Below are 14,180 nucleotides of genomic sequence, written 5' to 3'. Positions count from 1 at the left end.
ACTGCCAAGCGTTATTTACATTAATATTTATTTACGACACAATATTGTCTTGTCAGCAGCCATGGCGCCGAGGAAAAAGACCGCAAAACAACAAAAGGTAATAGACGAGGTCAAGATGAAGAAGGTGGAGGCCTTTCTGCAAGACTTCGACGGCGAAGGTAATAACACGAACCGCATTCTGTTCTGCACATACGTTAGAAATGGTGATTAATTGAATACTTTATTAACGGTTTGCACATAGTACTGTAGATAGATACCTTTATTATCCCAAGGGGGAAATTCTGTCAGTGTGGTACACTATTATCCATTGGTATTATTACTAAAACGTAGAAAAATAACCTATGTATCGTACTAAAACGTAGAAAAATAACCTATTTTATTTCTGTTGTGGTCCTGTGTTGTGCATAATCATTAATCAAGTCACTAAGACAATATACCACCAGACATCATCTCCTCAACACTAGTAGCATGAATCTACGAACTGAGTAGAGCCTACTAAAGGACCCCAGTGAGTCATTGTGCTTTCTTGGGTTTAGATCCTATTTGTAGATCTTGTGTCTGAACTGTACTGTCCTGTGCTTTTTCTATGCGAACTGCTAATAAAGTATTCAATCAATCAAAAGCAATAGAACATAATGTACAGTAAACCGTTGGGTGACATGACTCCATTACAATCAATTGTATTGTGTAACAATTTCTATCCACCTCTTTCCGCGGGAGTTTACTGGAGATTATTTGGACCTGTTTGGACCACACTTCCGGTTTAAAAGCAGACATACAAGCTCACGTCGCGAGCTTGTAAATCACACTCGGCTGCGGCGCCGGAAGCTCGGTACAGCGTCTGCGCAATGCACTATGGGGCGTTGGAAAGTCGTGGATACATTCCAGGAATCTGAATTGTAAATCATTAATTCCTAACAGTTATTGTTTTTGTTTCTACAGTGAACGCCATAGTTGAAAGGCTGAAGGTGAAGAGAAACGATCTTCTGAGAAAGTCCCAGAACGCCTACGACATGGCTCTGATCAAGCTGCCCAAGCAAATTCGTCAAATGAACTGGTTGGAATATTACAGTAAGTACGCACAAGCTTGTCTGGAACAAATTATGTTCACATTTTTAATTGGACAAGCCCTTAAAGGAAGGAAAAAAAGTGCTTGTTCCCCTAAGCCCTTTGCACACAGACGCGTTTAACCGCACGGATAAAACGGACAATATAATTTTTTGAAAAGAAAACAATGATTCTCTATGACCTCATGCACACCGGCTCCGAATTAGCCGTGCGACGAGTGGCTGCCGCCGTGCTTTTTCTCTCTCGATCGAAACCAGTTCGATTTGTGCGTCTTATCGCATGCGGTAAAAAACTCATCACTCCTTTTATGACTCCTTTTTGGATCCGCAGCGCCGATTCCGCACAGCCTTGCACACCAAATCCAATGCGTTTTATTCATGCCGTAAACGAAAAAAAACGCAACTGTCCTGTGTGCAAAGGGCTTTACTTTGTCAGTGTTTTGTGCGTATATTTGTACTGTGAATATCTGTCCATACTGTGACTGTCAGTCAAACCAAACGGTGACGGTCATGATTCTCAGAATCCAAATCCATTATTAAGTTGACTTTTTGATTTTGAGATATTGTATGTGTTTGGAGTGCACACTAGCAGGGGTCTTCAATTTTTTCAGGCCAAGGACCCCTTAGTTGAGAGAGAGAGAGATGAAGCAGGGACCCCCACAAACTTTTCATAGATTCCATATAATTTCATTGTTTGACAGCGCAATCACCAGTGTATTTTGGATTCATGTCAATTTGTGTTTTCAGATATTTAACCACTTGAACTGTCAATACTTAGGCCTAATAAACTTAAACTTTCACTCTGTACTTTTCCCCCTCTACACCAATCCTCTTTGTCAAAAATAGCCGATCTACAAGCTCAAAACGCCTTGCAGCGTGAGGCGTTGTGAGCTGAGCTTGTAGATCTGCTATTTTTAAGTTCTCAAAATATGGACGTTGGGGTTCAAGTGGTTAATAAAAAATGAGAAAATAAAGTTTCTATCACACACAGATTTGGAGAACCCCCTGTAGTAACTCTGAGGGGCCCCTGGGAGCCCAGACCCCTGCACTAGAATATAGGATGTTCGAGTGTCGTGAGCCAACCTCCAGGAGGTAGAACGAGTACCCCCTGGAGTAGAGCTTAAATCGGCCAAAATATGTGAGCCCAGCCCAGCCCGGCTGAAAGTCAGCCCGAGCTCGGCCCAAAGCCCGATACATAATTGACAATTGGAGACGACACAGCCCGCAGCCCGACATTCTAAACCAGCTTAATTGATGCTGGCGGCAGCAGCCTTTTTTTCCTCATAAAATATTGGTGATTCGTTAAGAACAGAGTCATTCTACCATTTTCCAACTGTCTTAAAAGACATTGTAGCAGCACCGTCCTAATTACTGTATGGAACAAATAAACATCGGAGCCTCGCTGGAAAACACAGCTGACGGCCGCCGCTAAATCAGGAAGCAGGTGTACAGGCTGTTATAGCTACAACATTCACACTACGTCTATAATATATTCGGATATACAAAAGTGTCTGAATAGTTTCAACGATCTCCTCCGCTCCGCTATGGGGACGACCGGATTAAAAGCCCGACATATCCTGACAAATTGAACCCACGCCGACCCGTCCGCCGGGCTCGGGCTGAACTTTTAGGCTCTACCCTGGAGTGATTGCTCCAGACTCAAACTGTCAAGAAATGTCAAAACCTTTGAGTGTTGGAGTGAGATCCAGGTGGTAAAAGTGCTGTAAACATGTGTGTTGCTAGACTGATTATACTGAGTGTGTGAGGTCTGGCATTCAGAAAATTCTGAGCTGAGACGTTAGGAAGTATAACATGGGTTTGTCCTTAAGAGCTTTGTTCAGTATCTTCAAGCCCTGTTGACACCAAACAACGTTCTTATTCATTTGGACAGGCAGGTGGGGAAAAAGTACAGTGGGGTATTGGAGATTAGAAACTCACCCTTGTTTGTAATATTGAAAGTGTGAAATCAAATCGTATTCAGAAGCGCAAAAAACACCCCTAATAAACAAGCGTTCACAGACTGTTCATATTTGGTATCTGCCTCTCTCTTAGGGTCGGAGAAAGCCAAGGAACAAGAAGTGGATACAACGGTGAGCACATATATAAATCAACATTTTAATTTAAGATCATACGATAGTGCAGTCTGTTTAGATTTTTCAGCAGCTGTGACCAGTGTAGGCATTAAACCACCACTGTGTTACATATGCCTTGGTACATTCAGTGATTTTCATGTCAATCTTCCCTCCTGTCTGTTTACAGGGAGATGTGGCTGCCAAGGTGGACACCGTCCTGGCTGAGGTCCACAACGTCCCTCCAGTCAAGAAAGGTAAGTGTGGATTTTACTGGTTATATAATGCTGCTGATATTATTCATACAGTGTGCACACACAGACAGGGCATGTGCCACTCAGTTTACACACATAAGCTCTCAAGCTTTGTTGTGTTTAGTTTTTACAGCTATGTACAAATATACCATGTTCAGGTTTACACATTTTTGTGAATGTAAATAAATCACACACCTTATTCAACATAATATCCATAATCGTGTTGGATTTTGTCTTGTTCCAGCAGCATCCAAGAAAAAGTCGAGCTCGGAGGACGAGGAGAACAATCCAACGGTGAAACCAAAGAAGGTGGTTCATGCTTTCCACAGCCCAGTCATAGCACAAATAATAATATAATGTATATATTGTACTATATAGTGCTCCGTTTAGCCAGGGACAGAGTTGATTTAACTGTTTTGTTCTGGGATTCAGGGAAGAACTGTAAAGAAGCCGCCCCGAACTACATCTAAAAAAGCTGCAGCCATCTCAGTCACGAAGCAGAACACCTCTGTTAGAAGGTAAGATATATTTCTATTAAGTCTGAATTATCTGCTTGTCTGCCTGGTTGTGTGTTCAATGATTTCAAACCACCATTTTGTTGCTTTTTTCTGTATTATGAGGAATCGTCTAGTCTAGAGGAGTAATTTCGATTCCATCCTCAGGCATATAAATGTCTAAGGAGAAGTGTTTATTTCTAATTTGGCGAAGGAGACGAGGGTTGAGAGAATTGCTTGGTGAGACAATTCTTGGGCGGGAACAAAGTCAAAGCCAGAATGTCTTACTAAAAATTCATGATTTTAACACATGGAGGCACAGTTTTGGGGTTTTGTGACACTCCGAATAGTAAACATAGTAAAACAGTTTGTTGTGATTTCTTTCTTTTTATATTAATTTAAGGACATCCAGTCATGTTACATAATTTTTCAATTATATATTTTTTTTTCAGTTGTTGTTGTCCATCGTCTAACTTTATCTTGGTGTCTTTTTTTTGTTTGCTTTTGTTGCATTTACCATGTGCAACTCGATCAATGGCAAGTCCATAATCAAAAAGCCTCTCTGGTTTGTTGCAACACTAACAAGAGTCTGTGTTCAGATCCAACAGGAAGCCCTTGATTACGCCTGCCAGGAGCATGCTGGACTCGTCTCTGTTTGTAGGAGCTACTCCTCTGATCACTCCACGATTTGACCCTAGGTAAGTTTTAATTTAAATATTTCGTTTTCATGCAAAATGTGCAAAATAATTACAACTCATACAAAATAGTAGCCTGGCTCCAGGCCATATCTGCCCACTCAGTGAGTAGACTGCTTCTATGCTCTGTCATTGTATTTTGAACCTACAGTTTATCCAGTTTGAAAAAGTGATTGTCCTTTGAGCTGTGAGATCTAAACACCAGGCACTCGTGTTTGCGTTGCGCACTCGAAATGTCTCATGACATGAACACTATTTAATTGACAAATGGCCCAAACTACAGTTTACCAAGAATAACCAGGTATGTTGATCTGATTGGTTGGGGAAAATAAAGTCTACTCCCCCTTGTAGATCACTTGGAATGGAGTTAGGGAAATTAAAGTCTACACGCCCTTGTAGATCACTTGGAATGGAAACATGTTCCCAGGACCTTTGTGTGCCGTTTACATTTTTGACTAATAAAGTATTCAATCAATCAAAAATGGCAGACTGAACCTTCTGTCAGATAATCAGACTAACAAAATATTGTATTTGTTCTTGTCAAATTTTCTTTGTTAGGCTGGTATGGCTTTGTTTACTTTTCAGTATATGCTGTTAGTTACTTCATACTTAGTCTCGTGTGGCCAGACTGTTGCCTCCACGATTTGCAAATGCTCCCGGCATACAGTCTGGGGGACGGAGGTTCTAACGATGACTGTGATAAAGCGGATGTGACGCACCAGCTCCTTTGGTGCAGTAGCAATAACAAGTCCAGTCCTACTGAAAGTGTTATGTCTCCTTTCAATATATTTAGGGGCGTCATTTCGTCTTTCTCTGGTGGTGTTGGTGTTACTTACATGATGTTTTCAATTGTTTTCTTAAACTATACACGCATAACAAGAATATGCCGCTCGAATGACTGTCTGTTTCCAATGGGACTACAGTTCAGTCAGTGCAGCAGTGGCTACTTCCAATACTCGCTGTTTGGGAATTGTAGTTCTAGACTCTATATAGCATATTCGGAGATTGTGGAATAGTTGTCTGGCTACGCGAGACTTCACTTAGTGGTTCAATTTGATTTTCAGGTACCAGGGGAAAAAATTGTGCCTTTCCTTTCAAGCAAATAACAAGACTTATTGAAAGCCCGGATGTGGGTACATTGCTCACATTTCTCTCCCTCTTGTCCTCAGGCTTCCCAAAACCCCTGCAGTAAGAGTTCCCCGTCACAAAGAAAGGGTCTACAGCATTTCTGTCAATGGCTCTCCCATGGCGCCTGCCACTGAGGATGTTGTCATCAGCGTCCCGATTGGCAATGGAGAGGTATTGACTTAAGCCTTAGCCTAATCGACTCAATAAAAGACTATACGTACTACGTAGCCATTGGTAGGGTTTGCCTAGTGTTCTGGATTCCACCGGTTTATTTAACAAGGATGCCTACTATGGCATGCCTACTATGGCATCCACAGTTAGCAATGACGCCATGGTAGGTATACGATAGCCTTGTAAACCAGCCATGGTAGATATACGATAGCCTCGTAAACCAGCCTCCTCCGGAAATCTAAATTTTCATGAACATTTATATTTCCGAAGAAGGCTGCCTGGTTTACAAGGCTAGGCCTACGATGCCTAGCTCAAAACAAGCGGGTTGTGTACTGTACACCCAGTTCCTTGCTGGTGCTGGACACAAAATGACAATATGAAAAAGGAGCTTTGCTCCTCAGTGTTCCGTTTGCTTAAAAACATGTGGTCTACGATGCCTACCATGTAAGCATGGTAGGCAGTTGAGATTAACAGAAAAAAAGGAAATACATTCCAGTTATGTAAATATGAAAAAGGAGCTTTGCTCCTCAGTGTTCCGTTTGCTTAAAAACATGTGGTCTACGATGCCTACCATGTAAGCATGGTAGGCAGTTGAGATTAACAGAAAAAAAGGAAATACATTCCAGTTATGTATGTATTGAAATATAAAATATTTCTTAGGGGTTATGGTAAAGCTTTTTTAGTTTTTACGTCTGCTTATCAGTCTGAAATCGTCTTTGTTCGTGCATGGCATGCTTATAATAATATGCAGAATTGCAAGTTGTTTGTGACCTGTGTCTTAATCCTGATTCATATTAGTTGTGTGTCGCGAACTGAAATTGGCAGTCTATGTACAATGTGACGCGTGTGAGCTTGTAGATCAGCTGTTTTGGGGGCATTTCCATGTACGATACTGAACTAACTGGTGTTTGTTGTGTTGAACTACTGTAGAGCATTCAGCTGCTGGCAAGTCAGATGGACTCTTTGGATTTATCTTCTCTGGATGAAAATGCTCTAAGGAGTATTCAGCAGCTACAGGTATATGGAACACATATTCCATCTCATTTCTGTCAAAACATTATGGGTTATATTTTTAAATTATTGTTTTTGTTGTTGTGTATCTATGCATTATGCTGGGACAAACATATTTTCATTGTTGGTTTTCTTCTCACAGAGTCAGCTTGCAGTGCTGTGTGGACCATCACAGTGACCGTTGGGCATAGCGTCACACAGTTGGCCGTGTTGGAGAGAGTCCACTTGTTTGTTTTGAGATTTTTGTTTGTTGGATTATTCATTCTTAGATTTTTACATTTTAAAATGTTTTAGATAATCCTTATGTTCTTATACTCTATGCAGGTGTATATATTTTGCATACACAATACTGCCGATCTACTTCATTTAAAAGTTTATAGAATTACATGCATCTTTATCCTTGGAGTAAGATGTGGTATTCTTTGGTTTAAAAAGAGTTTTGTTAAAAAATAAAGCTCAATGTTCAGGTAGTGCACATGGACTGACAGAAGGACATATTAAAACCTTTTCTTATCATTTTTTCTTTTTTTTTTTACTCAATGTTTATTACATTTTTTTTCTTTTAAATCGCTTTTAAATAAAGCCTACGTTCTGGTAGTGCACATGGAAAGACGAATATTTTTTTTTTCTTTTACTCAATCTTTATTATTGTTTTTTTCTTTTTACAAAAACGAAATACAATAATCTGAAGAAAAAAACCCATTGTGTGCTCATTCCACATTTTCTGTTCCTGTTATAACAAATCTGGAGAGATGAGACATGTTACTGAACAAACACTATTCAATTAATGTTTACTATAGCTAGAAAAATATAGACTAACAAAATATCACTTGCACCCTGTTTAATAGTGTGTGTGGAAGAAATCACTACAATACAGCATTCAGGCTGATTCGTGTTGGAAATGCGACTCAGCCCAAGACCATGAACTTGGCCATACATGTCTGAATGTCAGCTGCTCATTCTCCACAACATGGAGTTAAGAGTATAATAGAGTAGACATTAGGTGAATTAACACTACCATCTAGTGTCTTAAAACAGAATTGCATGTTTGAGCTAAGGATGCAGGTGGCCCCCAAGATTATTGTGCCGTCACTCCAAGTTGCAGAGAAAATACTTTTGAATAGGTTCCAAGTTCCAACAGCATTCGTAGCCTACTTCTACTTGTTCCCCTTTTCAGAAAGAAACTCCAAATGTATGGTAATATATCATCATGAATGCATGATAAATAGCCTTCCACTTAAACAGCAATGTATCGAACTCGTACGAGTAACTAACGCGATAATGGAGATAATCGAGTTAAGGAGATGTTGCAGAGCTGGAGACTTGAGATTTGAATTGACGTTTAACTCAAATCACGAAAATCAGGAATTGTGACTGGATTTAGATATATCCAAGTCTGGATATAGGCACTAGGCCTATAATTGTTCTCTTCCAACTTTATAGAGTAAACCCCCAAACTTTAGAAAACCCCAAAGGTCCATTGAGTTCAATGGAGGAGTGGTGCAAGCTTGAGAATTCGCTTGCAATTTTTTGAGTTCCACTTTGGTTTAAGCTGGTCTGCCTGAAATAATTAGTGGATTCAGTATTATATTAATGTAGACATTGTAGTAACTTAACACAGTTTATTTTTACACTTATCAGGACTAAATAAACAGACAATTGTTCAAAATTTTGCATTAAAGATAGAGAATGACAACCTGGGCACTCGGGATTAAAAGGAGGGAAAAGCCTTTATTGATTTAAAAGGGCAATTGCAGACCTGTTTTGACCGAACCAGTCTTCATCAGGGCGAAACGAAATAGGATAAATAGAATGTTTCTTTTGGTCGGGCTCACCATAATTCAACAGCATGTTCCATGTTGGGCCTTAACAGAACTACATACTCAGTATGACCAGATATACCAGGTCAGCTATTAGTGTCTTTGATAGTTTGACTTTGTATCAATGACAGACAGTGCAAGTACATTCTAACTGAGAAACAAAAATGATTATTCCTGCTTCATATATATATATGATAATAACAAAAATGAACTTATTTGAAGAAATGCAAACAAAGACTCAACCTTCATATGTGACAAAAACATACATCAACATGCACAAGCTGTTGTTGAGTTAAAAGGTCACCAGACACATGGGTATCAGCTTCCCCATCTGGTTCTTATTTAATGAACCAAGTGAACAGTGGATTTTATTGACCCACTTAATTCATTCATTTTGTCCACATGAGGGCGACAAAGACCATTGAATGGAGTCAGATCTTTACTTCCACATCACACTGTTGCAATTATCACTTTATTACTTCATTGATTGATTGATTGAATAGTTTATTGGCAGTTTGCAATAGAAAAAAGTACAGTTTAATGACAGCACAAATCACTGGTACAAGGTCAACTAAAAGGAGATCATAGTAAGCTTTACGGCTTATTTACAACCACTTTATCTCATATAACATTGAAAGACAATTTACATCAATATTGTGTTTTGTACCATACTGTCAGTCTGTCAGTCAGTCAGTTATAGGAACAACACTGGTCCCTCTAGACTAGAACAGTCTGAGAGCTCATTTCTGCCAATGGTAGCAAGAAAGAGACAAGAGAATGTTTTTTCTACCATGTAACTCTAAAAGATGTGACTGTAAATCCACAGTAAATTGTACCAATCTAACAAATAATTATTTGGTAGATAGTACATAATACATAATATGTACTATGATAATTTAACAATCCAAACACACCTGTCAACACACAATAAAGAGCTACACAAACCCAGCAGCACTTTGCTGCACTGAACAGAATAAGTATTAGATTGCACATTAATGATTATAATAATGAACATCACCTTTTATTCTGACAAATGTGCACAGAAACTGATGCTAATATTGTTCTACCAATAATACCCTTTGAACTGGAAGGAATAATTCAAGTTCATATTTAAAAAAAAAAAAATGCATTTCCATCGTGTCAAAAATAAGATCCATACTCAAGATAAAACAAAAGAGAAATTATGAATGTTTAATCAGTTTAATATTGTCAGATTATTTAATTCCTCTGCTTTGTTATTCTTGTCACTGTCATCCTGGATTAGATTGATTGATTATATGTGTCTGTGTGGGACCAATTTAAATGTAAGGCTTTCCATCTGTATGTGTCTTCATGTGTGTTTTTAGATTAGACCTCTGAGTAAAGCCCTTACCACAAACAATACAAGAAAAGGGCTTTTCTCCTGTATGAGTCATCATGTGTGTGTTTAGACTATTGCTCTGAGTAAAGCCTTTACCACATACTGTACAAGAAAAGGGCTTTTCTCCTGTATGAGTCCTCATGTGTGTTTTTAGATGACTTGTACTAACACAACCAATACCACAGACTGTACAAGAAAAGGGCTTTTCACCTGTATGAGTCATCATGTGTGTGTTTAGACTAGTGCTCTGAGTAAAGCCTTTACCACATACTGTACAAGAAAAGGGCTTTTCTCCTGTATGAGTCCTCATGTGTGTTTTTAGATGACTTGCACCAACACAACCAATACCACAGACTGTACAAGAAAAGTGCTTTTTGCCTGTATGAATCATCATGTGTGTTTTTAAACTACCCTTTTCAGCAAAACCTTTACCACAGACTGTACAAGAAAAGGGCTTTTCGCCTGTATGAGTCATCATGTGTGTTTTTAGACTAGACCTCTGAGTAAAGCCCTTACTACAAACAATACAAGAAAAAGGCTTTTCTCCTGTATGAGTCCTCATGTGTGTTTTTAGACTAGACCTCTGAGTAAAGCCCTTACTACAAACAATACAAGAAAAGGGCTTTTCTCCTGTATGAGTCCTCATGTGTGTTTTTAGATGACTTGCACTAACACAACCAATACCACAGACTGTACAAGAAAAGGGCTTTTCGCCTGTATGAGTCATCATGTGTGTGTTTAGACTAGTGCTCTGAGTAAAGCCTTTACCACATACTGTACAAGAAAAGGGCTTTTCACCTGTATGAGTTCTTGTGTGTATTTTTAGATTATGCTTACCTTTAAACATTTTGCCACACTCTGTACAACTCAGACATGTCTTCCCTGTGTGACCCCTCATGGAGTGAGTTTGTTTAGATGATTTCAGGTCCTGGGACTGTCGCTGTCCCCCCACATGTTGTGTCTTGTGTGTTTTCAGTGTGTTTAAAGCTGACCGATCTCCCCTAGACTCCTCCCACTCATCACTGTCTTCAGTGTCTGATTCAGAACAGTGTGAAGAGAGGAGCTGGTCATCACTAGTTGGTTGTGTTCCACAGTCCTCCATGCCAGCTTGTGTTTTCATGTGTTCTATTGAGGTGCTGGCTACATGCTCTGTCTCTCTGTTTTCATCATCACTTTTCACTGCTAGTAATGTCAACGTCGACCCACCAGTCTCTTCTGGTCTTTCAAGTAGCTCCTCTTGTTCCTCTTTAATCTGTGGAGGTTGTGGTTCCTCCTGGACCAGACTGCTGCTCCCATCCACTTCAGGGGAAACCTCCTCTTTACACACTTGGGCAAGCAGGAAGTCTAGGGAAAGAAATTCGATGAGACTATAAATTACTGTCTGTAGCAGACAGGTTTTCTGAAGTAGAATTAACTGCAAAGCATCTAGATAATCCTTACCAAAAAAAATCTTCACCAATGCGTTTGTAAAGGTGTCTAGTAACATCTCACAAAGACTGAAATTCAGTTTCCCTAGGAAAATCTTTGACAGCTAGGGTAATTCTGGGTCTCATTCACTCACTATACACTATACTATAGGGAAAAAAATCACTCCCAAAAATATGCTTTAAGTGGGATGTGAGGGGTCTAACTAGGTGTTTTTAATTATTCTGAATCCATTGCAAGCATTTGTTTCGTATTTAATTGCTATTGTATGTATTCAAATATTTTCACTGTTTTCTTTTTGAATGATATTGTATTGTATTAATGTAATTTAAAAAAAAATTGTTTTGAGTTGTCATAATGACAAGGAATTATATTTCCAGATTTTCTCTCTCACCATGGGCTTATTCATGAGGTATAACTCCTCCCTAATCAGCAGCTGATGTGAGGCAAGATAACACCTGATCCCAATTGCCCTTATCACAGGGACAGGTCCCATTAGAACCTGTGTTCTTTTAGATGAATGTGATTGGTTGTATCTATTGCAGGCACCCTATTTATGTGTAACTTGTAATGTGCTCTGTATACCCTGAAGAAGGCAGTTGTACTGCCGAAACGTTGGTAATTAATCTCTGTGTCCAAACAATAAAACTTTGGCACTTTGGCTACGGTGTGTGCAGCTACTTTTCTGTCTTTTTAAGATACTCTCTGAGAAGCATTTGTTTTGCACCAAAAACATTCCTTGGGCTAGAAATGGACCCCCATACCACTGTGAAAAGTGATGACTCATCACGAAACCATCATTTTATGGTCTGTTTTTAGCCCAATGAATGTTTTTTTGTGCAAAACAAATGCTTGTAATGGATTCAGAATAATTAAAAACACCTAGTTAGACGCCTCACATCCCACTTAAAGCATATATTTTGGGAGTGATTTTTTCCCCTGTATTGTGTATAGTGAGTGAATGAGACCCAGAATTACCCTAGCTGTCAAAGATTTTTCTAGGGAAACTGAATTTCAGTCTTTGTGAGATATGTTACTAGACACCTTTACAAACACATTGGTGAAGAAATGTTTTGGTAAGGAATTTATTCCAGGACTTTTTAAGATATCCCCCGATTAAGAATCATGATACATTTAGATAGATGCAGGGGTCCATGCATCAATGTATAGGCTATTGTTAGTAGTTACCGATTCATATCAATTCATTTTACACCCTCAGTACAGACCCACTTTCGCCAATAAATGAAATAAAAATTGTGATTGAAACTTACTGAGATCCAGGTGGTCTTGAGGTTCCTGTTCAAGGTGGTCTTCAGGTTCCTGTTTAAAAGAAACACTCCTGACTGGAGAACTGATCTTCATCAGCAGACTGGACTCCACATACTGAGCTGGAACGAAGGAATACAATACACACTTTAATAATAAGGACTTGTCTTAATGTCCATTTGGATTCCATAAAAGCGTGTGTGTGTGTGTGTGTGTGTGTGTGTGTGTGTGTGTGTGTGTGTGTGGGCTACTGATCATAAAATAAATGAAGTTTGATGTGTCAGGTAACTGACATACCTGCAGTGTTTGAGTCGATGTCCATATCGATCTCCAGCTGTTTGTTTTGTTTCTCCAATAGAGTTTGTAGTGTCTCTGTCTCTCTCTGAAAGAGGTTGCACATGAATTCTGCAGCTGCCCTGAGGTGCTCCAGCACAAACACTCTGACATGAAGCTTCAGCTGCTGTTTGTCCAAAACACACAATATCTCCTCTCCCACCGATGCCATGTGCTCATTTATCTTCACCCGTACAGACTCCATTGCGTTGTGTGTCCTGAGAGTTTAACTGTGGTGTGTCCTGGAATCTGAGCAGGAGGACAGTGTGGAGATTTGGAGTGATAACACCACCTTTATAGCCTAGTTCCAGACGCTGAATCGCTAGCCACACCCCTTTATTTTTTTGTTTCTGCGATTCTAGAATCGATCTCATTGAAGAGGCCTGCCTCGGTTGAAAATCCAAACGGGCGAATCAGCGTCGTGAATCAGCGTCTTGTGATCAGCGTGGGTAGGGGTTTCCCAGAACTCATGTGTGTTTCTAAGTACACCAGCGCCGCCGCCGTGCCGTACCCGTACCGCACATCGCGTCGCGCTAAAATGCGGTAAAATGTATCGATCCCGCTATGAAACACCATTACTAGTTCGTAGTGCTCCTATTCTGACTGTTTCTTTGGTTAGCAAGTAGCACTAGCAAGCAACATGCTAGCCACTAGCCAGCCAGGCACACATAACAACACTATCATGTGTTGGTCAGTGAACCAATCGCTGAACACTGCCTCTTTTTGGCAACGCCCATCCCTGCAATAGCTCTGGGGGCAGAGCCCTAGAATGAAGAGTTGCGTCACTCCCGTTCACTTCATGGGGCCAGGTCTTCTACGTACGCACACATCTATTGGCGTATAGTGACAAACGGCGAACCGAAAGTTTACAAAATGCATTGAAGTCTATGAGGTGTAAAGTGACAATGAACCACGTGACCAGCGCTGTTTCTGACCCCGCAGTGGCAGGACTCTCTGATTAGAAGGCTCTGCCTGGGGGGAAGTGAGTTCAGGCTGAATAATGAAGTGAAACGAAATGTCAATTCAGGCTGAGTGTCAGGCTACCACCTTTATATCTTGGAGAGGAGAAACACCTCCTCCCACCTCC

The 14,180-nt window shown here is 40.0% G+C and overlaps 2 protein-coding genes across 2 annotated transcripts; one reads left to right on the top strand and one right to left on the bottom strand.

Moving 5' to 3' along the window:
* Positions 1 to 61: 61 nt before the first annotated feature.
* cdca8 (cell division cycle associated 8) lies at positions 62 to 7,067 on the top strand (the record flags this gene model as incomplete). The annotated part of the gene is made up of 10 exons (XM_080735365.1): positions 62 to 158; positions 943 to 1,071; positions 3,120 to 3,157; positions 3,327 to 3,393; positions 3,635 to 3,699; positions 3,823 to 3,908; positions 4,484 to 4,582; positions 5,749 to 5,878; positions 6,809 to 6,895; positions 7,032 to 7,067. The coding sequence occupies 10 exons, from the start codon at positions 62 to 64 to the stop codon at positions 7,065 to 7,067; spliced, it is 834 nt and encodes a 277-aa protein (XP_080591491.1).
* A 2,359-nt stretch (positions 7,068 to 9,426) lies between these two features.
* LOC308292939 (uncharacterized protein) lies at positions 9,427 to 13,638 on the bottom strand (the record flags this gene model as incomplete). Its single annotated transcript, XM_080735364.1, has 4 exons — positions 13,058 to 13,638; positions 12,766 to 12,882; positions 11,276 to 11,413; positions 9,427 to 9,455 (listed from the first exon to the last, which is right to left on the bottom strand). The coding sequence occupies exons 1-4, from the start codon at positions 13,296 to 13,298 to the stop codon at positions 9,427 to 9,429; spliced, it is 525 nt and encodes a 174-aa protein (XP_080591490.1). The 5' UTR covers positions 13,299 to 13,638.
* Between the last annotated feature and the right edge of the window lie 542 nt (positions 13,639 to 14,180).

Source organism: Nannobrachium achirus (assembly GCF_963921795.1).
Source record: "Nannobrachium achirus genome assembly, chromosome: 10".
In the NCBI taxonomy this organism is placed as follows: Eukaryota; Metazoa; Chordata; class Actinopteri; order Myctophiformes; family Myctophidae; genus Nannobrachium; species Nannobrachium achirus.
Note: the sequence above shows the minus strand (reverse complement) of the source record. Positions and strands in the feature narration are given on the sequence as shown.